The sequence below is a fragment of the Astatotilapia calliptera genome, chromosome 3, assembly GCF_900246225.1.
Source record: "Astatotilapia calliptera chromosome 3, fAstCal1.2, whole genome shotgun sequence".
Classification (NCBI taxonomy): Eukaryota; Metazoa; Chordata; class Actinopteri; order Cichliformes; family Cichlidae; genus Astatotilapia; species Astatotilapia calliptera.
Genome location: NC_039304.1, coordinates 17247084 through 17273842, shown reverse-complemented (window position 1 = coordinate 17273842; position 26759 = coordinate 17247084). Strand labels below are relative to the sequence as shown.

Here is a 26759-nt window from a genome sequence, read left to right as displayed (position 1 = left end):
TTTTTTTTTTTTTTTAAATAAGACACTAACCAGTGACATCACTGTGATTACACCGTTTTATCTGTCTATGGTACCCTCACATTTGTTGCAACATTGTCCGCTGGTTTAAGAAAGCATTTTTGCTAACACCATTTTATTTGCAAAAAACAAATGTGATGGAGAGGGGCGGGTCGCTCGCTTAAAAATGACTTGTCAGCCACAACTCATCAGCCAATAAGCATGTGATATCAGAAACTAATTTTCTTACACACTTCTACAGGACCAGAACTCTTTTTGGAACCACAGCTATCGCCATCTGGTGGCTTTAAGAGAGAATGCAGGTACTTCGGGATTGGCTTTTCCAACCTGAAGCTAGGTCATGTTTTATACTGATTTTCTACAAGGGGACCAAATACACATGCTTTCTGCAAGCAGCTTGATGTCTATTAAATTGTAAGAATAGCTCCTGTCATCGATTAATGCTTTAGAGTTGAGTGAACACTCACTAGTCAACATGACAGTCCTGGTGATATCCTGAATAAGATATCAGAAGTCTGCTTATTAATGTTCGTGTCTCGGTTTTGTGAGGACCTGTGCTGTTAACAGTGGCACGTGGAGCAGTCTGACCACAAGTTTCTGACCTCCCAGTGTGGTATCAAAGTGCATGAGATGCTTGTGCCTTTTAAATGAAGTGTGAATATTTTCGAGAGTTAATGTTTGATTGTTAGCGCCGCGTGTGTGTCTGTGTGCACTCAAGCCTAGTGTCCCTCTGGGGCAAACAGTGTGTCATTTTTCATTTACTTCTGCTAATTAAACCACCTCGTGATGCGATTCTGAGAACATTTTAAAGGCAGGAAAATCATCAAAAGGCAGTAATACACCCAGGCTTGTCCTTCAGTTATGATTCAAACACACACACACACACACACACACACACACACACACACACACACACACACACGCCCACCTGCCTACAGCCAGGACTGTGACCTCCACACAGTTACTGTGCCGCAGCTCTGCTTTGCGGGCTGACGGCTTCCTCATTAGCGGCCATTTCTTCTGGTTGCAGCGGGTACAGATGTTCTTGTTGCCTCCCAGGCCCCCGATGGTGTGCAGGTGGTTACAGGTGTGCTTGGCTGCTCCCGGGGGCGCCCCCGGCGATACAGGTGTCATTGGAGGAGTGGGAGTGCCGGGGGAGGTGGGGGTGAGCGGAGGACTTGAAGATAAAGGAGGAGAAATGTGTGATCCTCGCAGCTCTTTCTTCAGATTGCCACTTTTTAAAAGCCTTCATGAATTAATTACACAATATTATTGTGAAATGAACTAAGAAATCTTTTATAGGTCAACAACTGTAAACATCCAAAATGTGAGGTAAGAGGAACAAACCCCAACACGAGCTAAAGACTTCGGCCCATTTTACCCAGAGCATTTAAGCTCGCTGGATTCTGCAGTGCTTCCCTTATCGCAGCCCGCCGCTGCAGAAATGACACATCAATATTTCATACTTCAAAACAATTACTGACAAGCTCTTTGAGAACAATCACCCTCAGTGATTATCTTTAAAGTAAAAATGGAAGCAGTTTACTGCGGCTGCAGGTGAAGTTTCAGACACACCATAAGTAAACAATTAGATAAGCCCACAAATAGAAGCAACGCAGACGCGAAGGGTGTCGCGTCACATGATGTTTGTCTCCAGCTTCCTCCTCTGAGAGTTTCTTCTTCATTCACTCCCCGTGTGTTCACACACCACTTTGCATTTAATCATTAGTTATTATTAATCTCTGGCTCTCTTCCACAGTGTGACTTTTGTCCTCCCTCCCCTCACACCCAGCCCGTCGCCTCAGATAGCTGCTCCTCCCTGAGCCTGGTTCTGCTAGAGCTTTTAAAAGTAGTTTTTCCTTTCAACTGTCACCAAGTGCTGCTCAAAGGAGGCCATCTTTGTTGAGGGTTTTTTTCTAATACTGTGGAGTCTTTACCAGTGCTGGAACAAAGTTACATATTTGAGTAATGCAGTATTGTAATGCGTTATCTTACTAAATTCAGTAATCATGCTACAGTTAAAATTACGTTGTGACCTGTATTACAAAGATTATCCGTGCCTGGCAAATAGAAAAGAAAAAAAACATGTGTACTTGCTACAATCAGCTGATTTCAGTTCGTGTGTGTCCAGGACAGGAACAGCTGCATTCCACTGCTTCAGCTCTTTGCAAGCCTCTGCACAGACAGCACGCTAACACTAAGCTAGCCAAGAACCCAGAGTGATGGTAAAGCCGAGCACATGCAGACCCCAGCCCAGCAGCCAGAGCCTGAACTTCAACAGGTAACAAAGGCAGTGATGAAGCTTAAAGCCTCAGCTTCTACCTCTTCATGTTTCTATAGTAGAATCAATCGTCGTCTTTGCTTTGTGCTGATACCTGCGCTCATGGCTCTGGTAGCTATGATAGCTGGGATAGGCTTCAGCCCCTCCCCAGGACACTGATAAGGACAGCGGAAGAGAATAGATGGATAAAAAAGGGTCTTTAGACGAGAGTTGTTATTGTTGATGTTGATACTGCACTATATAAATAAAATTTAATTTAATTTAATTTAATGAGCACTATGTACTTTTAAGCCTCAACAAATCTGGTTATTGGGACATTGAAAGCCTTTAATGCCTTTTAAAAATTATTCCAAGAAATGTGACAGCTCATAAACATATGCAGCCACTGCAGATTGAGTCATTGGCCAATAATAGGGTACAAAATGTGATTTTGGTCCACCGGAAGAACAAAAGACGTGATGTTGGAGATAAAGTGACGAGAACAGGAACTGCTGTGGAAAGATGATGAGAGGGACTAAAGGACGGTAGAGAGGTGGTGGAGGACTGATGGCAGGAGAACGGAAGTTAAGCACTGAAGCTGGAGAGGCAGATAGTGAGCTCTGGCGACACTACAGTCAGTCACTCTCCTCCTTGAAGCCTTTTCTCCATCCCTCTCTCCTGCTTCCTCCCTCTCTCCTTCCCCAAGTATCCAATAAATTACCCCCACCGATATCCTTTCTTCCCCTCCTATTCTGCCATCTCTAAGTGATCCACTGGCAGGCTGCCCATCCTGGCTGAGAGCGCGCGAGAGAGAAAGACAGATGTGGGACATAACAGCAGGAGAAACTACCACAGAGAGCCATCTGAACAAAATGAAAAAGCGAAAGGCAAACTAGGGGTGGAAATATGTGAAGGAAAACATTTGGAGAGAGAACTGAAGAAGTGAGACACATGAAAGTGACGCTGGGGATTGTGTGTGAATTCACAGTTTTCTAGTTTTTTTCCCCTTTTATGTATTTATATGTTTGTTACAGGACACTCGGTGTGACACAGCAGAATACCTCAGTACCTAATCCTTGGCAGATGCAACACGGCTACCATTTATCCACACTGTTTTCTCCCAACAAAAGAAAACACCTTTCCTCTCTTATCTCCTTTCCGCCCAGCACAATATGAAGCGGAGAGAGAAAGATGACAGCAGGAGAGAGAGAGATACAGAGAGGGGGGAAACATACTCCACTAACTCGATTTACTTAGACTCCTACTGTCACAAGCATCTCCTCCTCTAATCCATCTATCTGCCCAACTCCTTCTCCCCCTGTATTAGAGGCAAAGCACCACTACACTTGTTAATGTGCACTCCTCTGCTCATGGCTCTGTATGGACGGAGGTGGGACGGTGAGCGGTGTTTCCCCTGCACCGATTTTCTCTGTTTGAGGTATGATTGCTCCAAGGAGTAAAGACATTAATTTACAGGCTTGCATGCGACCTCACCAAAATACGTCTGCTAGATTATAGAGGAGTATTAGGCCAAAGCCCATCATCCTGTGTTTGCTGGTTGGGGGAGTCCAGTTGCAACGCTATCAGCAGGAGAGCTACTGGTGCTCTAGCCGTGGCTTGTTTCCCTGCTATCAGCAGCTTTTATTGCACTTAAAGCTACACAATAAGCTCTTATGAACCCCCAGTAATGTCTTTACATCACCTCCACGCTCCACCGTGTCATAGCTCTTTTACGGGTGGTGGGAGACACTCCATATGCATTCAGGCCATCGGGTTTTATACTACTGGGTGATCCTGGCCACAGGCAGCAAGCTAAAGCTGCTTTAGCTCATAGCTGCCCAGTTTTCACATGGTATGCTAGACATGTCATTTAATCTCAAGAGCAGCTATTAGAAGTGATTTAATGTAATAATTCTTGTCACATACTGTATATAGTGTGATTTCTAGCAGACCAACAGCTTCGTGTTTTGTTAGCCGCAACACACGTTTAACATGGAGACCTGCTATTCAATGAATAATGATAATCTTATGATAAAATAAAAAAAAGTATGTAGCAGAAATATATCTTTTACCACCATCTACATTGTAAAAGTGACTGATGAATACACAACAGTATTCTTTCCACATTTACTGGTCAAAACATCTTAGGAAAAACATTTTGAATGTTATTTGAGGCAGCTCAGATCAAATGGCTAAACAAGTTTTGACTGCCGATTCTTTAGATATAGCTTTTATGCTGTGGTGACCTTCAAAAGTAAAGTTAATTCAAATAGTCCAAAATGACCACCAAATAAGGAACTTCAGGTATTTCATAGCACTGCTAAGTGGCAAGACTCAAAGGACTTTAGCTAGCCAACTTAAGCTAACTTAAGCTAGTTAGCATTATGTTATATAAGTTTCTTTGCATTTTCAACTGACCCTAAAACAACTTAAAGGTTTTTAAAACGGGAACTAGATTTCTTTGTTTGCGACATCAAGCTAAAGCTAATACCAAACAAAAGTTTAAATCAGATTGGAGTTTGCTTGGCAGCCTGATTTACACACAAGGGGAACCACAAACAAAGGTAACATCACATTTCAGATTAGAATGGCCCTTTACTATCATTGTACATGTGCAACAAAATCTAATATTTATTCTATTCTATTTTCAAACTACTTTTTATAGAAAAGACATTTATGATGATCAGTTTAGTTGTCATAAAACTGTTTTAATAATGCTACATATTACACTTTTTTTTTTTAACTGTATAAATTACAAAGGTTATACAGCCAATATGCTAATAACTCAGTTTAACAGATTAGACACTATATATATTAAATACCTTCTAAGGTTCACTAACTTCAAAAGTTACTCTCACTTATTTTGTCAGTTAATTTAATTTAGTTCAATACCATTTTATTTATATAAAGTCAATTCACATCAATAAACACATCAAGATGCTTTGTATTGCTTAGTCAAGTCCCTTCGATACCAGAGAGAAAATCCCAACAATCCCTTTTGGCCAAGCACTTGGTGACAGTGGGGAAGAAGAACTTACCTTTAAGAGGAAGAAACTTCCAGCAGACCCAGGCTAAGAGCGAGGCAGCCATCTGCTAAGGCCAAGTTTTTGTTAACCAACAATTAACTGTGGATTTGATCTATAAATGTCTATAGTTCGATATTTGACCAGAAGTTCAAAGTCTATAGTGAACATTATTCTTCTAACAAGTGATAAGTGGCTCGACTGACTAACCATCCAAAGCTTCTGCTGTTCTTAAGCCTCCAGCATTTCTTATATTTTCACTCTGTTTAATTACTTGATTTTACAGCCAAGAATCTTATGAGGAAATATGTCAGCAGCTCCAGTTACTATGTTTTAATAATCCCACAATACAGTGAAGTGGCGCACAGTGGCTTTTTGGGAATGGTCTCCAGCTACGTGTCCCCAATCGGACCCTGCCAATGTGGATAGGATCAGGAGGAAACTGTGGCCTCATTGCCTTGACTCTTCTTGTCCTGCTCTGCATGCTCTCAGTTCAGACACACTCAGACACAGAGTCTCAAGGAGGCTTATGGTGCCACCTGGTGGTCAAACCAGTTAGTACACAGAGTCTTTGCCCAATTAATTTAAGATGAGCCCAACAAAGACAGAAAGCCTTTTTAATAACAGATGGACTTGTTCTTCACAGCGTGAGATCACACTTACCCATCCGAATCAATGCTGTTTTCATGAATCATGGCATTTAGGGCATCAGAGTTTGCTAAAGAGGGAGAGAGAGAGAGAAAGTTATACGCTTATAAAGACGGGGGAAAAAAAGGGAGAGAGACGGAGGGAGATAAAAGTCGTGTTGGGAATTAGTGAGGAGTACGCTCCAGTGACTTCAAAAGCAGAGCGCTTATTGAAAGATGGCTCGAGCAGATTAACTCTTTAACACAGCGAAACGGCACATCACATGCAATCACTGAACACATAACAACTGTACACAGAAGACCTCGGCTGGGTGGGAGGAATCTGCCAGACCGTGAAAACTTTTGTCTGGAGCAAAGTTGCTTCAGAGTGTTACTCGGAAAAGTTTCAAACTTCCACATAACCGTCGAGAATGCAGCCTTCGGAGGTAAAGTTTGAAAAATTCTCACAGTGCGCACGATCAACAGCGCCCGACCTCTGCTTGCAGACAAAGTAGCTCAGGCGTAGATTTACATAATTTGCTCCCAGAGACACATTTCCCCAAGGCCAGGCCTCGATGCATTCACTGACTTCACTAACACACCGCTGTGTACACAGATAAAGAAATCTGTGCAGAGTTTGTGACAAATGAGCTGCACACACACAAACAAACACAGATGACTCATGTAGGTGGACGTAGGAGTTTCATGTTAAGATTTCACATCAGCGTTCACAAACGTCTGCCTCAAACTTCCTCCTCGTGTCATGAAGGAAGCCTCGGTGAACGGATGTTAATTTTAGTGCAAAAACATTATCTACTTGTTTTTGCCAGAAGAAGGCCCTAACATGAGTAGTGGTCAGAAGAAAGAAAATAAAATGTTGGCATATTGTTGGTTCATGCACAGCTCTCTTAATTTCAGTCCTTCCTTTTCTTTTTCAGTCATTGTGTTGTAGATTTGCTACTGTGCGATCATAGTGCATGACCAGTTTGAGCCAAGCTTTAGCTGTCAGACAGACGGCCTCGCATTAGAATAATTTGGTATTCAGAGGAGTTCTTGGTCGACTCAGTGGCTGCCAGGTGTCCGGGTCCTGTGGCTGCAAAACAAGCCCAAATCATCACCCCTGCTCCACCGTGCTTCACAGCTGGTATGAGGTGTTTGTGGTGATATGGTCGATTTGGTTTCCTCCAAACATAGCGCTAGCTAGGTCTTGTGGTTTTTTAAGATGCAACTTTACAAAGTTAAACATTGTTGTCATGTGCTTTTTAGAAAGAAGAGGGTTTCCCCTGGCAACCTGTTCTGTTTTTCTATTGTAACTAATTGTAATTGTGTTGTCATGAACTTTAACATTTAACATGCCAACTGAGGCCTGTAGAGTCACAGATACAGCTTCTGGGTTTTTGTTTCTCTGAGGGTCTGACCTCAGACTGAATGACTGACAGCTGAATGTTTTCCATTTGTTAATAATCTTTGATGGATATCAAATTGTTTGGAAATGCCCTCATAACCCTTCTCAGACGGATGGACAGGAACAGTTGCTTCTTTAAAATCGTCATCCTTCCTCCTTGCTACTGTGCTAACAAATAGTTAAACACACCTGATGTGCTCCAGAGCAGCAAACTATCCATACCTCTGCTTTTATAGAGGCGCTCACACTTGCTGATGGTAAATTAATCATGTGTATTTGACTAGCAGCAGTTGGCTAACCTCTAAACTCGTGGAAGTAGTGAACTGTGTACTGCTCCTGAATTTTAGCTTAATTTTTGCTAACTAAATAATGACACCCACTCTGGAAACCAAGTGAAACTAACCTGGAAAAAGGGGTCACTATGTCATCACTTTAGAAACGGATAATGTTCCTTTATGTCTTTTACAAAGTAAACTTTTGGATGAAAAAGGATAATTTTGAGGAAATTATTTTTTTTGTAACCCTTTACAAAACATTCCCTGAAGATCATTGTGAAGATTTCAACTTCAAAGGCAACTTTCCCTGAAAGACTTTCTGAAATATTCCTAGAACATAATCTTGAGGTTAAAAACATGCAGTTATGTGCCTAAATGTGAGGTAAGGTATGTGACACTGCCGAAGCAAACTGCAGTAAACATTTCAGCAACTCTTTAGCTTTCAAACTCTCAAACATCTTCTTCTCTTCTTTACTTGTCTTAATAGTATAGCTGAGTGGTTCTTAAACTGTGGAGTGGGACCCACTACTGGGCGTGGAAAACCAGGTGGAAAATATAAAGTAAAATTAACTTCAAATAATGAAGAACTTTACTTTTAAATGATATCTGACCAACAATACCAATAAAAATGAGTAAAGTTTTTCCACACTGTACATGTTCAAGTACTTCCCACTGGTTGCAAACATGGTAGTGACTTTTCCTTTGTTTGATCAGTAGAGGGCAGTGTTTTCCTTTGTCTGATCAGCCATCAGAGCGGTGCACGCTATAGCATTCAATTCCTCCTCTCTTTATTTAGACTGAAACGGCTGTTGCTGCAAAAATGTTGAGTGGACACAACAACTTCCTGTTTTCATTAGAGAGAGAGGGGGAAAAAAAACAGCTACAGAGATTTCTTTTTTAAATCTTAACCATCGGCCAAGTTTCCATCAGTTGAGCAATGTTGAAGGGTGAGAGAAGGTGTAGTAAAACAGATATTTATAAATAGAGAGCACAATGACGTGCTGACTCCACAGCAGACTGACACAGGCGAGTCACGATAATCAGAATCCTACGAGCATGACTGCTTCATAAAACAGCCGTGAATCAGCTCAGAGCAAACGTACAGCTCAGGACAATGATGGCCAGTCACCAACATGGGACGATACAGCCTTTGTGTATCACAGGATTGGGTCAAAGTGCAATATTGAATTACACTTAAAGAATCAATAGTGACATGGCACATTTTCAACTCTTATATGATATAACTTCTTATAGATGGGTGCTATACGGCAGCGGTTCCCAACCTTTTCTGCACCATGGACCGGTTTAATGTCAGACAATATTTTCACAGGCCTTTAAGGTGTCGCGGATAAATACAGCAAATTAAAATGATACGACCAAGACAAAAACTGTGGTATTTTGTAAATATAATAATAAACGTCATTTCACTGTGTAACTGTGTAACTTTATTAACAGTGTCCTCCAACAACATTGAGAGTAACATCCTCCTCTCTGCCCCTTAATGCTCTCTGGTCGCTATGGTAACGTGTAAATATTTCTTTAAAATAAGACGCACAGCTACAATTCGGGAAAAGACCCAGGGAAACCGAGTTAACAATAAAAACAAAAAAAAAATAAATTCTTGTCAGTAATTAATTAAGCACAACATTAAACCAGTAAGACTAATTTTTCGCGTTCGAGAATTCAAGTAAATAATTGTCTCAGTTATGGTGGCGCTCTGATAAATGTGTTAAGCGCTGTGTCCTGCTACCAGTACGTTTGGACAGTGGTGTGAGGTAACAGTGTTGGTGGAAAGTTTGAGCAGCGCTGTCAAAGACCGAGTCCTCTGTCTGCCCTCAACCCTCCAAACACCGGGGTGAACAGCTACTTTTCCAGCCTCTTAGACTACACACGGCGTCCTAACAGCTGGTGCAGAACGCTGCTAACTTTTACTGTATAATCTTCAAAGTATAACCGTCTCTTTCTTCTCTTTCCTCTCCTGCCTCAGTATAATTCTCTGCCTTAGCATTTAAAAGCCTGTTTTGACTCTTAGTTTGTACAGACATATATCCTGAACTCAGACTGGGCTCCGCAAAAAGACTTGAATAAATCCTTTTGTCCTCCTCCGCTGCAAGAGGTAGTGCCACTTCTGTGTTAAACACCTAATTCTTAAAATGCTGATCAGAGCTAACGGCAAATAAATGTCTCAGTCGGTCTGTTTGTAGCAGGAGAGAAAAAAAAATAGAAAACCTATGAAGTAAATATTTCGTTTGAAAAGTTCCAGATTAAAAATGACCTAAAACTGAACTTTAGACTGAGTCATCTGCATTTTTTCAACTTTTTAAAAAGACCATATCGTGAAAAAAAACCCCAAACAACCCCAAAACATTTTTGTTCCTTTGCCCTGTGGTGCTAGTTGCCATCCATAGATCGGTGTGAGATGCCAAGTTTTGGAGCCATCAGCTGTCTTCTCTTTAACATAATGGAACTAAATGACACCTTTCTTGCAGCAATGTCTCCTTGCAGAAGCCATGACCTGGTTACTAAATATATAGGAACTGCTGTCTTTCACCAGTCATGTCACTGTGCACAAGAAAGCGTCCATCTACCTGTGAAACGAGGCTCAAGCTGTGACAGGATGGAAACACTGCTCAGTCCAAAAAAAGGAAAATAATGCTATCGCTACCTTGTGCATTTCTTTTTTCCTGAGTAATGGGGTCGTGACTTCTTGAAGAGATGCTGTTTTCTTGAGCACAACAACGCAAAGTGCTCCTGCAATTTAGTTTCATTTTATTCACAAGCAGGCAAACATCTACAGCCAGTATTTACAAAACCGGAGCAACTCAAAACTAAATAATCAAGATGGATAAACTGCTCTGCAGGCCAGTGGAAAAAAAAATGTGCATATTTGACTTTGGTGGGGGTGAACAAGTGGAACAGGGCGTCTTCTATTACACGAAAGCATCCTCTCTTAAGGAGTCAAGTCACAGACAGCTGTTACCCTTCTTTAAATTCAACATCGCTTCACAGTTATGGGAAGTTTATTGGTGCTGTGGAAAACAATCCACACTGTCAGTAAAGACCTACGATGCCACAAATCAAGCTGGTTTGTGTTTCGCACAATGCTGCCATCGATCCTCGTCTCTGCTGCTGCCGCGTTTGAACGCGGCTCAACAAAGGATTACAGAGGATAACACGCTACAAAGCGTTTGCAGTGATTTATCATGAATTTAGCTTCCTGCAAAGGGAAGGAATGGGATGAAATCGCAGATGAAACACTCGTGTGACTTGTACTCAAAAGCGTGAAAACCCCTACGTCATAACAAATGGTCTCAGATTCTTCTGCCGTTGTCCTGAATGTGAACTTCCACTAAAAGCTTCATTTCTGAGCCAGACTCGTCTGAGAAAACACGCACGGCTCAGAGTCCACAACTGACTTCCTTCCCGAGTAGCGTGTGACAATGTACCAAACAATAATGCCAGCTGTAATCGCTTCAGGGAAGGAGGACAAACAGGGGCCATTTCCCTGAAGTCACAGGTTCACACCTTCAACCAGAAATGACAGGTGCTCTTATGTAAAAAACAAACACAACGCCTTGAATACATACCTTCATTTTTCATGATGTAGTGGACAATCTGTCCAACCGTGTCATTGTAGTCACTGAAGGTGTCATTGAGCTCTGGAAAAACAAACACACACGAATAGAAACATCAGTATTATTAAGCACTGAGCTGAAGGGTCGCCCGCTACAGAAACATGATACATGTTGAAAGAAAGTCAGCCTCACACAACTATGCCAGGCACTGAGGAGCAAACAACTCCTGCAGATTTCCACTGTTTAGTTTTCTACATCAGTGAAAACGGAAAAAATCTCCAAAGTGAAAATCCTAATCTTAATCGGACACTTAAATCACCCTCACCCAGAATTTTAACAAAGGCAACGTGGCTGAAGCTAAAGCTATCCAGAGCTCAGAGCTAGCCACAAGCAGCCTCGGTATGAGCAAACGATCAAAGCAGTTTTAAGGAAAATTATGGAGACGAGCAGAAAAGAGAAACTGGTCCATGTAAGTGAGTAGTGACAGCTGGGGCAGGCGGCATCCTTGAGTTGGATCAGAGGATAAAAAAAATAGATGGCGCTTCAGTAAATTTTCATATAAAAGCTGGTATTTAAATCGTGGGTAAGTAGTGGTCAGCAATATACAAATCAAGGCTGGTAAAAGCACAGCACCAGTTCAGTCAGTGCAGTCTCCTGCTCATGCTGCACTGAACTAATTCCAGTCACTTTCTCCTTTACTTTACTGTACTATACACATTACACACTACAATGTTGTGTGTAGAGTATGCATAGAGAGAATTAGAAGCGCAGACTTTAGTAAAAATACTCTCTTCATGCATGTTCTTCTATTCTTGGCTTTACAGGATGGCACAGAGAGAAGTTAGTGGATTTCTATAACTTCTCAGGAATAAAGCTTTACGTTTGTAAGAAGAAGAAGAAGAAGAAAAAAGAAGAAGAAAGTCTGCTTAAAGGGGAAGGTGGCCTTAAAGGAAAAGGAGCATTCAAAACAGCAAAGTAAAGCCGAGCTGATGCTAAAAGCCTCCGTACAGCTAAAGGGACGGGGAAAATTCACAGTGGATTTTTTGTGGCCCTTATACCGTATCGCACTTTGATCCATTGTTGACATCAGAAATATGTTTTAGCACAACTATAACGCTTCTGTGGCAGATGTTTATCGATCACACACAGAGCTAAAATGTTCCTTTTGAGTGATTATTGCCAGGAAGAATCAATGACTGTCCCTCGCTCACGCCGTCCCCGGACGTTACTTCCTGCCATTTCTCAAAAGGAAATTGTCGGATTTCTATAATATTGCAAATTCGTCGCAGTAATCATTCAACTATGCAGAACAAATCCACTGGTCAGCACACACCCCTGTGAGGCACTTCCTGGAGTTTCCTTTTGATTGCTTCCTCAGTTTTTCCTCGCTACTGATAAACGTAAATTGGAATCCTCTGGTATGCAGAGGCTGACTGCGAGCAGGAAACCTGACACTGAGGAGGAAAAAAAGGGAACGCTTGACTGACTGACCAAGCGAGGCCGCAACACAAAGCAGTGTTGTGTTTTTGTTCTAACGTACGATAGGGTAGGGCTTTTTGAAGAAACAAACACACACAAACAAATAGATGGCCGGGAAAAACCCTAATGGACTCATGACTATTGTGCTGCCAGCAGCAGGAGCTTGCACTTACTCAATGAGCGAAACCCGCTTCACGCCTGTACTTTCCAATACCAGCTCTTGACATAAGAAACTGAGTTGTAATTCACACAGTTAACTGGAAAGATTAATGGGAATGGTGGGGACATCATATGTAAGGGAAAACACTGGCGTGCGGTGCATTGCGTGATGGCAGGAAGTTGGACAGCGCAGCGTAAACAGCTTATTCTTTCCATAACATTTCTCATGCCTGCGACAGAGCCAGGGTGATTGCAGAGATTTCACATATGCGCTCAAGAATTACTAGAACGACAGACGAGCAGGCACGGCAGATGTAGAAGGAGGGAAACTGAGTGAAGTGCGCACACAAATCCCACAGTAATTACGTTTCACCTCACTGAACTCCACATGAATGGATGAAGGGAATGCTAAAAGTCTTCCTGGTTTCTGCTTTCCTGCTTCCAAATAAAAATGCACCCCAACCTCCAAAAGAGCATTCCTAAGCTCACGTTTGTCTATTTCATCTTCTGAACGCATAAACACCGAATAACGTAAAGTTCAGTCTGTTTGTCTGTTATACAGGAAGAGCTTGAAATGCTATTGCTTTGAGATGCCATTCACGTCACACGCCACCGCCTGCGTCTACGTTAAGTAACACACACAAGGTAATTAGATTCAGGAATGTAGTCTAGGGTTGAAAGCACCAGAACGAAGGTGATTTCTGCCTTCTAGACGTCTTATTACCACATGACAGGCAAATCTAAAAGATCACATGGGCCGATGACTAATTTGGAAACTCGTGCAAAAAAAAAAAAAAAAAAAAAAAAAAAAAAACCATCTGCTGTGCGACAGCATCGCAGTGGATTTACTGAGACGTGGACAGGCGTGATCATAAATACTTTAAATCCTTTAGATTATGAAACAGTTAACGATAGTATTTATGACGAGCAATGCGTATTTACGCAGTGCCTCGAATCATGTGGACGTTGGATGAGTAAGGGATTTGAGGTAAACAATGCACACAATTGAGCCTCTCAGCTCTAATCGCGCTGCCAGCTCAACATGTCATGAGACCTGAATCACAGTCTCACGCTGGAAATGGAGCGTCAGCGGGGTCCAAAAAGATGACAAATGTTTAAAACAAAAGAAAGGGGAAACAGAGACAGTGGGTGAAGAGAACTGATTTCATTGTTTTCTCGGTTGTGCAGAGGCTAAGCTAAAGGACCGACAACACTGACACTGCCTGCAGGAGGCCGGGTACGCCTGGATCTGCATCATAGTCATGTTCTGCTACTGAAACTGTGAAGCCAGGTCCCAGTTTTGAATTTGGGAGACAGACACAATCTCTACATTTAAGATTAGGCTTGAAACTTTCTTCTTTGATAAAACTGACAGTCAGGGCTGAATCAGAAGCCTCCCTTTGTTATGCTGCGACAGGCTCGGTCCGCTGCGGGACTTCACGTGACACACCGAGCGGTACTCCTCCATCAACCTCTTCAAACTGCCCGCGTGTTTATGCATCGCTGCAACATATCATTACATTTTTGCCCTCTGTCTCCCTCAGTCTGGGTTTTGTCCCGTCTCCCTGCGCTCTCTTTTGTCTTCTCTTTTTCCCCCTCGTTTTCCCCGCATCCGCCAAATGATCGAGGCCCTCGCTGAGACTGGTTTTGCTGGAGGTTTCTTCCTGTTAAAACTGGGTCAAAACTAAATTGAATCTGTAAGGCTTGTTTTAATTTAACCGGTCCTATCTTTGACAATGAACTGGGGTTACCTTGGCTTGCCTTATTTAAAGAAGAAAAAAAGGCCCTTTTTTTCTGAGAAGACACATCAGCAACACAACGACACGTCCACTTGGATTAATATGAGCCTGGCTGTGGGATAATCTTTGGCTTGTATTGTATATAGGCGATGGATGATTTAAGCCTTAGACTCAATAAAAACATAAATCCAACGATACTGTCAAATTTCTCAGAACCTCCAATGACCTCCCAGAATCTCTGAAACCTTACCTCCGCCCAGCTCGGGATCTTTGACCTCTTCCTTACACTCCTCCTCGTCATCATGGTCTGTGGTGCACCGGTAGCCCTTCCTTTTCAGCACATGACAGATCACCACACCGAGCAGGCCCAGAAGGAAGAGAATAGGCACCAGCACAAAGGCGATGTAGTACGGATTGGTCCCGCCGCTCGTTCCAGCACTGTCACCAGCTAGAGGATGAGAAACAATTTAAATTAAAAAAGAAAAAAAAAAAAAGCAGTAATTCAATACATTTTTGTAAGGCGGCGCAGAAAAACAAAACCCTTGTCCTCACAGCACCTTTCACTGCAACCTGATCTCTACAAAGGGTGTGAGGAGAACACATGAAGGGTGAGCCGAGCAGCTGATGGGATTCAAATGTTATCAGCTGCAACATGAACTTGACGCATTTACAACTTTGAGCACGCATTTAGGAAGCAGGCACAAACTTCAAAAACAAAAAAGCTGTGAAGAACACTGGGAATGTTTTCCAAGGTTTTTAGTTTCTGTCTTCGACTGGTTTTTTTCCCCTTTTATTGATTTATTTCTGAGTGAGGGAGGAGAGCAGGCACTCCTGTAAACCAGCTTTACAAGGGTCCCATAAACTGTGATAGCAGTCAGTCACATGTTTTATTTAAGGTGACTTTAATGCATGTTAAACATAACAGATGTAACCCAACCTGGGCGTAGCGGGCGGTTACATCATCAGACAGACGACAGCAGAAAGCAGACGCAAGGACCACAAACATCTCACCATTTTAGCTCAATCTGCCTCTGCTCCCACTCCTACCTGCCTACCCGGGGGTCTAAAGTCCAGATTATTGGATTGGGTACAATAAACATCTCCTGGGCTCCAAATCCTGTACTTTCAATTAAAACAACAAAAATATATTTTGAAGATAAAAAAAAAATTCAGGAGGTCTTGCCACTGTCATCCAGGGGTGTCAAACTCACTTTACATCATGGGCAACACACAGCCTACTTTGATCTCAACTGGGCCAAACCAGTTTACTACACATTCAAACCCTGAGACGTCTCCATATCAGAAAAAAAAGAAGTGCACTTTCAACAGAATGTCTCCGTTTTTCTACATGACAAAGAAATATTGCTGCAGTAAATCAAGGAAACCTGTCAGCAGGCCTTGCACATGTATTTCTTACATTTAAATTGTAAGAAATACATGTGCAAAATTTAAGAAGATGCGCTGGTAGCTCGATGCCCAGATTTTCAAGTAATTATAAAACAGAAAGTTTTTGTTCTTCACAAAAAAAAAAAAAAAAGTCCTTTTTCCCCAAAACTGTGGACTTATTGTAAAAAACAAACATTTCTAAAGTAGATTGTGAAAAACAGGCACCTATCTGTCATTTAGTTGTGTATCCATTACTTAATTACTTTGTTAAAAGACACAAAGATACCACATTTCCTCAAACAGTAACATTTACCTTAGTGGTGGTAGGCCTGTACTTAAAGCAGGTAAACAGTGTTAATGTTTACCTGATCTAAGTAAGTTTTTACTGTAGTATTCACATGATAGCAAGTGATGACTCTTCCACCGAATGAACTTATAAGCTCACCCAACCCATATGGAAAAGAAATAGTAAAAACTTATATGATTTACTCATGAAAGTGGCCACTTTCATGAGTTTTAATGAGTTTCATTATATAATTTTTCAAGGGATCTTATATCTGTTTTCACTCTTATATGCTTTTCATACAAGTTTCACACAAGACAGATACAAACTTTATAAGATTTATATATATCTTTTCCATATGGGAAAGCTCATGGGGAAAAAAATTGCTTAAAAATCATAATTCATTGTATTTACGCTGCACGGTCAACAGAGGACTGCTTGCACTAATCTGTGACAGCAGGGATGCTCATCAAACCAGCCACCCACTGCACCCATGGTGTCACCGCTAATTATGATAAATAAAACACACCATGAGCAAATTAACTTTTAACCTGACTTCCATTAGATTTGCTGTTGCAAGTACAAAACAAGTCCCTTCAATTCAACTCAACTCAGCTTATATAGCACCAGTTTACAACAGCAGTCACTTCAAGGTTTTTATTATATCGTAAAGGTAAAGACGCTACAATAATAGATAGAAACACCGGCGGTCACATCACCCCCTATGAGCAAGCAGTAAGAAACCTCCGGCAAAACTAGGCTCAGGAAGGGACAGCCATCTGCCACAACCGGTTGGGGTTGATGGGAGGGGGAAGCGAGCACAGAGAAGAACAGGACAAAAGACACACTATGCGTGACAGAGCCACAGTTGAGTAATGAATAACTGCAATACTGGTGTATAATACAACAGAGAGTGAAAAAGAAATGCTCACTGCATCATCGGGCAACCTCAGCAACCTAGGCCTATTACAGTAAAGTAATATCACCACCTTAACTACTCCACTCCCCATTTTAAGCCATGGAGGAAATATGAAGTGTCAATAATGCTACTGATGCCAATATTTTCAGAACACAACTTTTGTAAAACTGTAAAATGACTAAAACTGTAAATGTTTGAATGTAAAAACACAAACAAAAAAAGCGTAAGTGTGAATAAATCAGATGATACTATGAAATATTACATTTTGAACCAAACATCTCGATCAGGTCAAAGTTCAAAGGTGAGGTACCACATGACGCATTCCAGCTCTACAAACAAGAGAGCTTTTGTCTGCTCAGGTCTGTGTGTGCACAGCACAAAGAGACTCGGGGTGGGTCTGATAGAGAGACGCAGACAGAGAGGGCAGCACGACAGCTAATCTGCACGAACTATAGAACAGCACCACGCGCGGAGACATGTATCTAAATACTAGCTTATGTGCACCCGATGCATAAACACATTAGTGCTCCTCCATTGTCCCAGTTCCCTGGTGCCCAAACCTGAACACACTGATCATTGTCTGCTGACTGACCAGCCTGTTACCAAAAGTTGCATGTCTATGAGCTTGCAATAACAGTGACAACCACACTGTTGGAACAGCACGGTCCTGTGCGCCTCTAAAATGACTCAGAAGTAATCACGGGCCAATTAGATGACTGTTTTAAAATAAAATAAGACTGGAGACTAGCAAATGGCTTGAACGGGGTCACTGAGGAGTTTCTGAATTGGAGCCAGACATCTTTTCTGTAACCACAGCTGGTGCTGTGGTGGAGCTCCTATAAAAGAGAGAGAACTACAAACTAAAGCTAGAGACATGAGCACTTCACAGAAGGGGATTAACAAAATGAATTTAAACGGCAACAACAGCGGGGCGGCGGTTACATTAGTTTCCAGCTACAACTTCTAAGAAACATTTGGACTTTTTGGATTTTCTGTTGAACGAAGAGGTCGTTTTCATTCTTGACTCAAGTTGCAGTTTTGTGAGCTTTTTTTTTTTTTTTTAATAATTTACTGATAAAATATCAGCAGTGATAACCATTTCCAAGAACCCAAGCTGATATCTAAAAGTTTCTCCTTTTATCCAACCGGCTGTGCAGACCAAAACATATTCAATTTTCATGATTAATGGTGCAGATGTGGAGGGCAACGAGAGACCAAGAACAGGCCATTAAATTGGGGTCATTTGTACAAAAGAGCAGCACGCTGGCTGTCGCTGCATTCTTTGAGCCCTGCTAATCACATGGGCTGATTTTTAGTTTCATTTTAGTTTTTCGTTTTAACGTCAAACTCTGTGAGTCACTTCTTGGCAACTGGGCATTAAAAAGTGTAAGCTAGGGAATCGGAGACGGCTGCAAGATTTAAAGCACTCAGCTACATTCAGTTAGTAATCTGACCCTTTGTGTGCAACACCATCACACGGGTGGAAACGTGCATGTCATCTGATCGCTGACCCTTGTTCGGCTTGTGAACATCCACTAAAACAGGTGGATCCATGACAGACTTTAAAGTAGTGCTGTAATTGCAGCCACCTTGGAAGTCTATGGAGCACACTCTGCTGATAGAGATAACTCTATTGTATGTAATATTGTAGCATTAATTAATAGCAAGACTTTGTTGAACAGCCTAAGAGACACGTGGATCATTACAGGAAGAAATGATTGAAGTTAGTTAAGAAAGCTCCCTAGGAGAGAAAGAGTCTAAAGAGACATTTAATGATGTCTTTTTGAGTTCTTCAGCTTTGTTGTTAAGCAGCAGGGACTAAACCTTGAGAAAAACATTAAAACCGTGTCTATGAAGCACTCAGAGTATCCCAGACTTTATGCTGACGTGTTAGTTTAATTTTTAAACTTTACCAACCCTGCTATCGCAGCTCCTGCCGAGTCACTTTTGTCTTGCCTTTTATTGATGCTCACCTCTTCCTCAATTTTCCAGCTGTTTTCGTGTCTCATCAGTGTGCTGCACTCTTAATTTTCCCTGCTCCTTCCACCTGTTCACTCTCCTGTACTGATTGCAAACACAATGCAATCAGCATGCACCAATCAAACTCTATCCAAATCTCCCATTTCTGATGTCATGATTGGGTTTTTAACAAGTATTTACTTTATATATTGACTCAACCAAGAATTCAAACACCTCAATAAATATCAGATTGCGAAAAAGCACATTATTAAAGCACTTTTCATGCCATTTATGGATATTCACACTATTGGATGCCAGCTACAGGGAAATATTTACAGCAGGCGACCACATGCAATAATCAGCCTTCTGTTGCTATTTATTCCTGTGGATTCGGTGCCCTTTCAGTCCAATGACGTTTACTCCACATCGCTTCCTCTTTGCACTTTGTCTATGTTTGATGATTCATTGTATTCAGAAGTCCACAGGATTTCGTGAAAACACAATGAGTAAGGAGCACAACGTTGTACATTAACTTTTAAATATCCTCTCTTTCAATGGGGGAAATTCCACAGATTGCACTCAAATTGATTCATTTGGTTTTCCTAAATAGTCTCATACGTTTATTGGAGTAAATAAAAATGCACCATATGTAATGATTCCTCACTAGGTTTCGGTCCTGAGTTACTGACATGCATGGACATAATCGCCTGAGACCATAAACATGGTTACTTACTCTTTTTCTTTGGACATTGGCTGCATTTTCAGTCCATCATCCATCATTTTAAGAGGAACGCTTGTTTATTAAACCACTTAACACTGACCTGTAAATCATTCAAGTATTAAAAGGTCACCTTAACTCAACAGATGACTCAGTGTTGTGTCTACACATAAGAGACAACATAGCACACACACACACACACACACACACACACACACAATTTCACCAAAATCTCATATCCCGGTATAAGACATTTATCATTTATCGACAGCCTTCATCGCCTGGCTGTGACGTAATCGGCCTTCAAATGCGGCCTCCGGAGGATGCAGCCGACGTTTTGGGACTGTCACAAACAAGTGGACAGCGGAGCCATGCGATGGTGTTACCGTCGTTGTGGCTAACGACAACACGTGAAAACAGGCTCTTGTTCGTCCATAGTGTGGTTATATTAAATATAAGAGAAAGAGAGAACTTTAAGAAATTAATATAGCCACTGCAGTGACCATCAAAACGATGAAAAAAAAATATTGCTGTAAACGGTGTATTTTACGACACCACGAAACAAACGATAGCATAAAATGAAATGATAGACATTTTTATATCGTCATCTGATATATATTGTTTTGCCCGAGATTCACAGAATTTACAGAAAAATATTACATTTTTGTGATTTATATCGTTGTCAGGACGATAAATGTCTTATACCGGGATATGAGATTTTGGTCATATCGCACAGCCCTACCATGTATGTTTGTACAAGTTTTAACAAATGTGGAAACTATTTCCCATTTTCCCAGCAAAATAAAGAAAGAGCACAGTACTGCTACTGTTCAGGAAATTAAAGAGACAGAACTTTATGTATCCCTCGGATAAGTTACGGGAAATAGGTTTTCAACTGAATGCGATGCAGTTCTGTTCACTGTGGCTTCTCATTTCCACATACTCAGGAAAATGCATGACTGTCCACACAGGAAGTGACGAGCTGCGATGTGGCAACCAGACAGCGACAGATGATAATGAAATTTAGCAACTTGTATTGATGAACTTCAACAATGTAAAGCAGCCAGGTAGAGTCAAGCTTTAAGGTGAGCTGCTGACGCGGTTAACAATTTGAGCCGCTCAGTCTGAACTTTTAAAAAGTTTAACCAGTTCCCAATGTTTAACACACAAAAAATGCATTTGTTGTTCCTCACCTAACTCCTTGACACCAAAGTGTTTAAAAAAAAAAAAAAAAGAAGCTTCTAGCTGACCAAAAGTCACTCTTTCCAACATCTTGGCTCAAGCTTACCCAGCTGGATTGAAGGATGCTCTTCGTTGACATGTGAAGAGACGATAAATACACTGGAGGGTTGCCTCATTGTCCCTGAGCCACTCTTTCACAATTTAAGCCCGATGAATCCCGGCTATTACACCACAATAATATGGCTGACGGAAAAACTTGGTCATTCAGTATATTCAGGCAGTCAGCTGACCACATTTTTCAAGCACACAACAACATAACATTACCCAAACTTAGACCTCCAAACCAGTGGAAGGGTTTAAGTATTTGCTTAGTTAAATCCAGGTGGTGACATTTGTGTGTGTGTGTGTGTGTGGGGGGGGGGGTAATCTTCTCTGATGTACGTGGCTAGAGACCAGCTATGTATGTAGTACAACTTATAAGTCACTTTTAATTTGAAAGATCACTAAGAGGTCGTTTAAACTCTGTGGCTGACAGCGAGAAGAGCCACCTTGACAGGACAACACTCAACTCTCAGGTGTACTCAACACTGTACACCTGCACCTAAAGGGTAAAGGTCACACGTTTGAGTTTGCCAGTGTTCACATTTTAGCCCGAGAAGACCAACGGTGTGAAAGAGGAGTAAAGAAGGCAATCTATGTGGAGCAAGGTGTCACAATGGTTTCACTCCAAACCTCTGGTGGTGATTACCCACGCTTTTGTTTGCAAACCCCTGGCTCATGTGAGGACACAAATGATTAATTAAATCAAGTTCAGTTAAAGAAGAAAAAAAAAAGAAATAAAGAAACCTCTTGGGTGAGAGGTGAAACATCTTCAAAAACCTAAAAAAAAAAAGTCCAGTTTCGTTTTTTCCTTCTAGCTTTTGAGACAAACTTTTCTTTTCTTTGAATCGCTTTGGGGGAGTTTGCTCGACTAAACTGGGAACCACTCTCAGACTCACACACCAGTGACTGCCTGAGTGTCCAGCTGAAACTGGAGTGAGTTTACATTCTGCCTGGTAATTAGGAAAGGATTACTGCACACTCACACATAAACAAACACATGTGATACGAGTGTTTTCCTGTCTCCAAATTAAGGGACTGGATGAGTGGGTCTAATTGAATGAGCTTTGGCCTTCTTCAAGCCACAGACCTCTCATGGAAAGATGGAAATAGTCCCCACTTTTTAAAGGTTATGAAGACATCGGCTGGAACTAAATGAGCGAGACTGACACTACAGTACTCTGTCGTTCAACAGGCATCGCAATAATCACGGCTTATAAGTTATTCATCTCCATCGATCCTCATATAAAAACAGAATACTATCAGAGTTAGCATAATGAAATGCACAGATCAGATTGTGAAGACATAAAGTGACAAAAACAAAAACCCAAGCTCATTATCTGTCTAAGGAAATGCCTCAGAAGCTGTTGCAGTCAAACAGTCAATATTTTAAAGATTATACATAAAGGTTTATGTAAGACAGATCAGCTGTTTTCTTCCTACTCACATCTAGTCTCTGACACTGTAAATAAGGAGCTTCATGGTTGTACACAGTGTTGGAGGATAGTGAACTGCACATCTGATTTGTATCAGGGTTTTGTGCCGTTTTGTGTGTTTTCATCTAACGTCAAAAACTATAAATAATGTGGAACAAAAAGAATAAAAACTGTCTACTGTAACTGAACCCTCCTTGTGGCTGTGACTGCAAGCCCGAACAAAGCTTCAATCAGGCGGTCAGCGCCACACTTATGTAAGGCAACTTCAGAGGGGTGAAGTCAGCAAGCATATAACAACAGAGATCCATTTTAAAAGCACAGATTATTGGTATATGCTAACAAATTCGGATAAAGTTCAGAGAAGCAGCTGCACATTGATCTAGGGGCAACCTACTAACTAAGCACTCCTGCTTGCTGCAAAGCTCCCACCTGGACTTTCATCTCAGTCATGGGCACAAACCCAAGCACTGATATTCACTGAAATTTCCCACAGGTAGAAAGGTATTTATCAATCTATTTTTTATTTTGTTTAATGAACTATTACCAATTTTTCTAAACAGCTTTGGTTAACCAAATGAGATGTCTTCCTATGTTGCCCAATATTACGGGTAGAGATGGGAACTGAGAACCAGTTCTTACAGAGAGCCAATTTCTATCTACTTAGCACTTTTAATTCTTATTCTTATTTTTATATCTATTTAAGCGTTTATGACAGTATGTTTACACTAAGCACCACAGCAATTTCCTAATGTTGTAAACCTGCTCAACATTTGGCAATAAAACCCTTTCTGATTCTGATTCCAGTAGCTCAGTTCCTTGGAATTGTAAGTTTGCCTGCCTATTGATTCGAGGAAAATCGGGGCACAGTCTGCAGCGTGCATATGGACATTTATATTTTGTTGCATAAAAGGAGGACAGAGTAATTTTATAGTGCAAACATCCAAGACAGAAACAGCTGCATTATGCTGTTAATACAAAATCAGCTCTTTGCAAGCACCTTGCACAGATAGCATGCTAATGCTAAGCTAGCCAAAAACCCAGAGCAAAAGTCGAGTAAAAGCCGACCGCTGCCCAGCAGCCAGACAAATGAACTTCAACAGGTAACAAACTGATGAGCAGTCAGGCATCTATTTCTACCCGTCTATGTTTCTAAGGTAGAATCACCATGGAGATCACTTTGAAGTCTCTGTGCTCGTTTTCATTTTTCCTTTTTGTTGTCGGCTTTGTGCTCATACCTAAGTACTAAGAGAAAGAGTGTGTCCTCGTTAGCATAGGGATTTATGTTAGTGGTAATTGTGCATAATGCTTTTCAGGTTATTTTATGGCGAAACATGAGAGTAATCTAAGGAGTAATACATTTATAGACTTTGTCCTGGGAGAAATTAAGTAAGGTACTGCGCTATTTTTTTAAAAAGAAAAAGCATTTTGTGTAGTAATGACTCCAACACTGATCACAACACAGAGGGGAAATATTGCCAACATGCACAAACATTTTACTACGTGCAAATTATTTAAGCGAATGTAATGTCTTTATATGCTGCTTAGAAACTCTGAAAGCACCCATCCCTTTTGCAGCAATGATTTATATTTGCCCCGAATACTCTTTTGTTTTTACAGAAAATAATCCAACAATAATTGCTTCGGTTTATTTAGATGTGACGGCGTCGCACTGATGGCAGTTCAGTGTTGATCTCAGCCCTCAAACATCCAGGGTGAGCCTGGCTCTGCTTTTGAGCTTTTAAAGCAACCTTCACACATTTAGGCACAGACATTCTGACATAAAATTAAACTTGATGCACTTTTGGAGAAGCAGCTGACATTTATGGTTAATATTTCTTAATCTGCTGATTATTACAGTAAACCACAAAACTCGTGCTTTTCTGTTTTATACCAGAAGAAGAAATAAATAAACATTTTCTCACGGGAAGCAGTAAAGCGTGATCTGACATTGTGAAACCGTTATTAACATAGCTCGAAGAGTCCTTATCTGATGAGCAAATATTCAACTGCACACTCAGTTTATCAGTACTCAGTTTAATCTTACAGGTTATTCAGTCGGCTTTGAGTTTTGTGATGGAAAATCTGCAGCAGGACAAACAGTGAGTACATTTAAATGGTAAATGTATAGCGCTTTACTTGGTCCTAAGGACCCCAAAGCTTTACACTATACACAGTCATCCACCCATTCACACACTGGTGATGGCAAGCTACATTGTAGCCACAGCCGCCCTGGGGCGCACTGACAGAGGCTGCCGGATACTGGCGCCACCGGGCCCTCTGACCACCACCAGTAGGCAGCGGGTGAAGTGTCTTGCCCAAGGACCGAGACTGTCGGAGCCGGGGCTCGAACCGGCAACCTTCCAATTACAAGACGAACTCTTGAGCCACGATCGCCCCCTTACATCTTGAAAGAGCTATTATATTAAAAAGCAGAATAGGTCAAGTAGTACAAAGAGTTAACTTAACATAACACGTTAACTTTGCAAGCGCCGTAATGATGCCGAAATACCACAAACCTGCAAAAACATATTTCAATCGCTCAAACCCAAAGTTTAACAGTCTTTCTGTGACAATGGGACAGCATGTAAGTCATTATAACTAAATAAAGCTTAATAAGGTGTGTCTGATTATTCAAAAGCAATAGTTTTCCCAAAGCCTCTAACGAGACTCTACTAACTTTTACTTTTCCTCTGCCCTGCAGCGCATCTGATGTAGGTGCGCAATATCCTCCTGAAACTTTACACGCGGGCTTAACAAGTTCGTTTTCCAGGAAGGCTGACATCAATGTCACGACATGGAAAACTACAGAGGTCTTTTCGCAATATTTGTACCATATACCATGAACTGCAGCGGTGAAACACGGTTTCATCCCCACACAAGTTATAGAAAGCTCAGAAACCAACCGTCAGAAGCGGTCGTGTTGCTCATCGCTGGGCTGATATCCAGCAGGCTGGTGTCGGTGTCGATGTTCTAGGCAGCCGCTGACGGTCAGCACTACGGAGCGATTACACTGATCAAAATAAAGCGGAGAGTTGCAGCGAATATCAACGTGTTTCCTGATTCTCAGAGAGCGGATACGCCCTGTAGTGTCCCCGACAGAGAGTCGAGCTGGAGCGAGAGCACTCACTCACCGACACTTCCGCGTTCGTTGCCGCCTTAAGTGATGCCGTGCCTGATTGCACATTTTTTAAAATGCCGATACCAATAACTACTGATGTGTCATGATTTATGAGATGAATCATCATCAGTTTGCAAGCTTTAAACACACTTAGTGACCACAAAATCACTAGTTTATTTTTCCCCACAATTATTAGTTAACACAACAAAACGCACCTTTCAGCTTTTCGTGTATTTTGAAACTGGGTTTGTTGTTGTTTTTTTTGTTTGTTGTAAAACCTGAAATGTAAATGTGCCTGTCGCTGAAGCACTTTGGGTCAACTTATGCTGTTTAAATGTGTTGTTGGCTGCAAATAAAAAAAAGATGGGTCACAAAAACAATACAAAAAGGTTAAAAAAAATGTTCACAATGCATGTTTGAGGTAAAAAAAAAAAAAAATTTCATTTCACAAAATGTGACAGATGTGTGGCCCCTGGCTCAGCTGCAGAGGAGGGGTGTCCGTGAGTTTAAGAGGCGGTGCCAGGCAGGTGAGAGAACAGGTGGTGGTGATGGCACTGAGAAGCTCTCTACTGCTTTTAGTGAAGCTGGAGTGGAGAGGATGGGAGGTTTTTCCTTCAGAACGCCGGAAGAAAGCTAAAGTCAGAAGTGTGTTCCAACCCAAAAAGGATTGCAATAAAGCAAAATGCTCAGTACACTGTGTGTGTGTGTGTGTTTTATTTTTTTGGAGAGTGACTACTAAGTGACTACTTTTTATTTTTATTTAAACATACTTATTATCTGTTCAATTATCAGTCATACACTTACTATCACTTACTATAATAAGTCTCCATCAACTACCTATACCAGAGCACTTTTAATTAACATTTACACACACTCCACCAATAAATGTATGCATGTAGAAAAAGTTGCTATCTTTTTCTAACTCCTGTGGTTACTAGATAAATGTGGAATATTCTGATGACTTATTTTTATGATGGTAATTTTAGGTTCAACATGATTTATTTTTTGAAGTTAGCTGTGAGTGCCAGTTAGCTAAAACAGCTGAAGGCTGTTACATAAACTGACAGAATCTTTCAACAACTGTACAGGTAGAAAGGAAT

General features: G+C 41.3%; 1 protein-coding gene across 1 annotated transcript in view; it reads right to left on the bottom strand.

The window, feature by feature from the left end:
• Positions 1-25719, bottom strand: part of rell1 (RELT like 1) — a 32978-nt gene extending 7259 nt beyond the window's left edge. Inside the window, exons 1-5 of the mRNA XM_026162136.1 lie at positions 25445-25719; positions 14810-15007; positions 11195-11266; positions 5965-6019; positions 947-1195 (exon numbers count right to left, since the gene is read on the bottom strand). Of these exons, the coding sequence (XP_026017921.1) occupies positions 947-1195; positions 5965-6019; positions 11195-11266; positions 14810-15007; positions 25445-25469 (599 nt within the window). The 5' untranslated portion in view covers positions 25470-25719. The remainder of the gene's footprint in view (positions 1-946; positions 1196-5964; positions 6020-11194; positions 11267-14809; positions 15008-25444) is intronic.
• Between the last annotated feature and the right edge of the window lie 1040 nt (positions 25720-26759).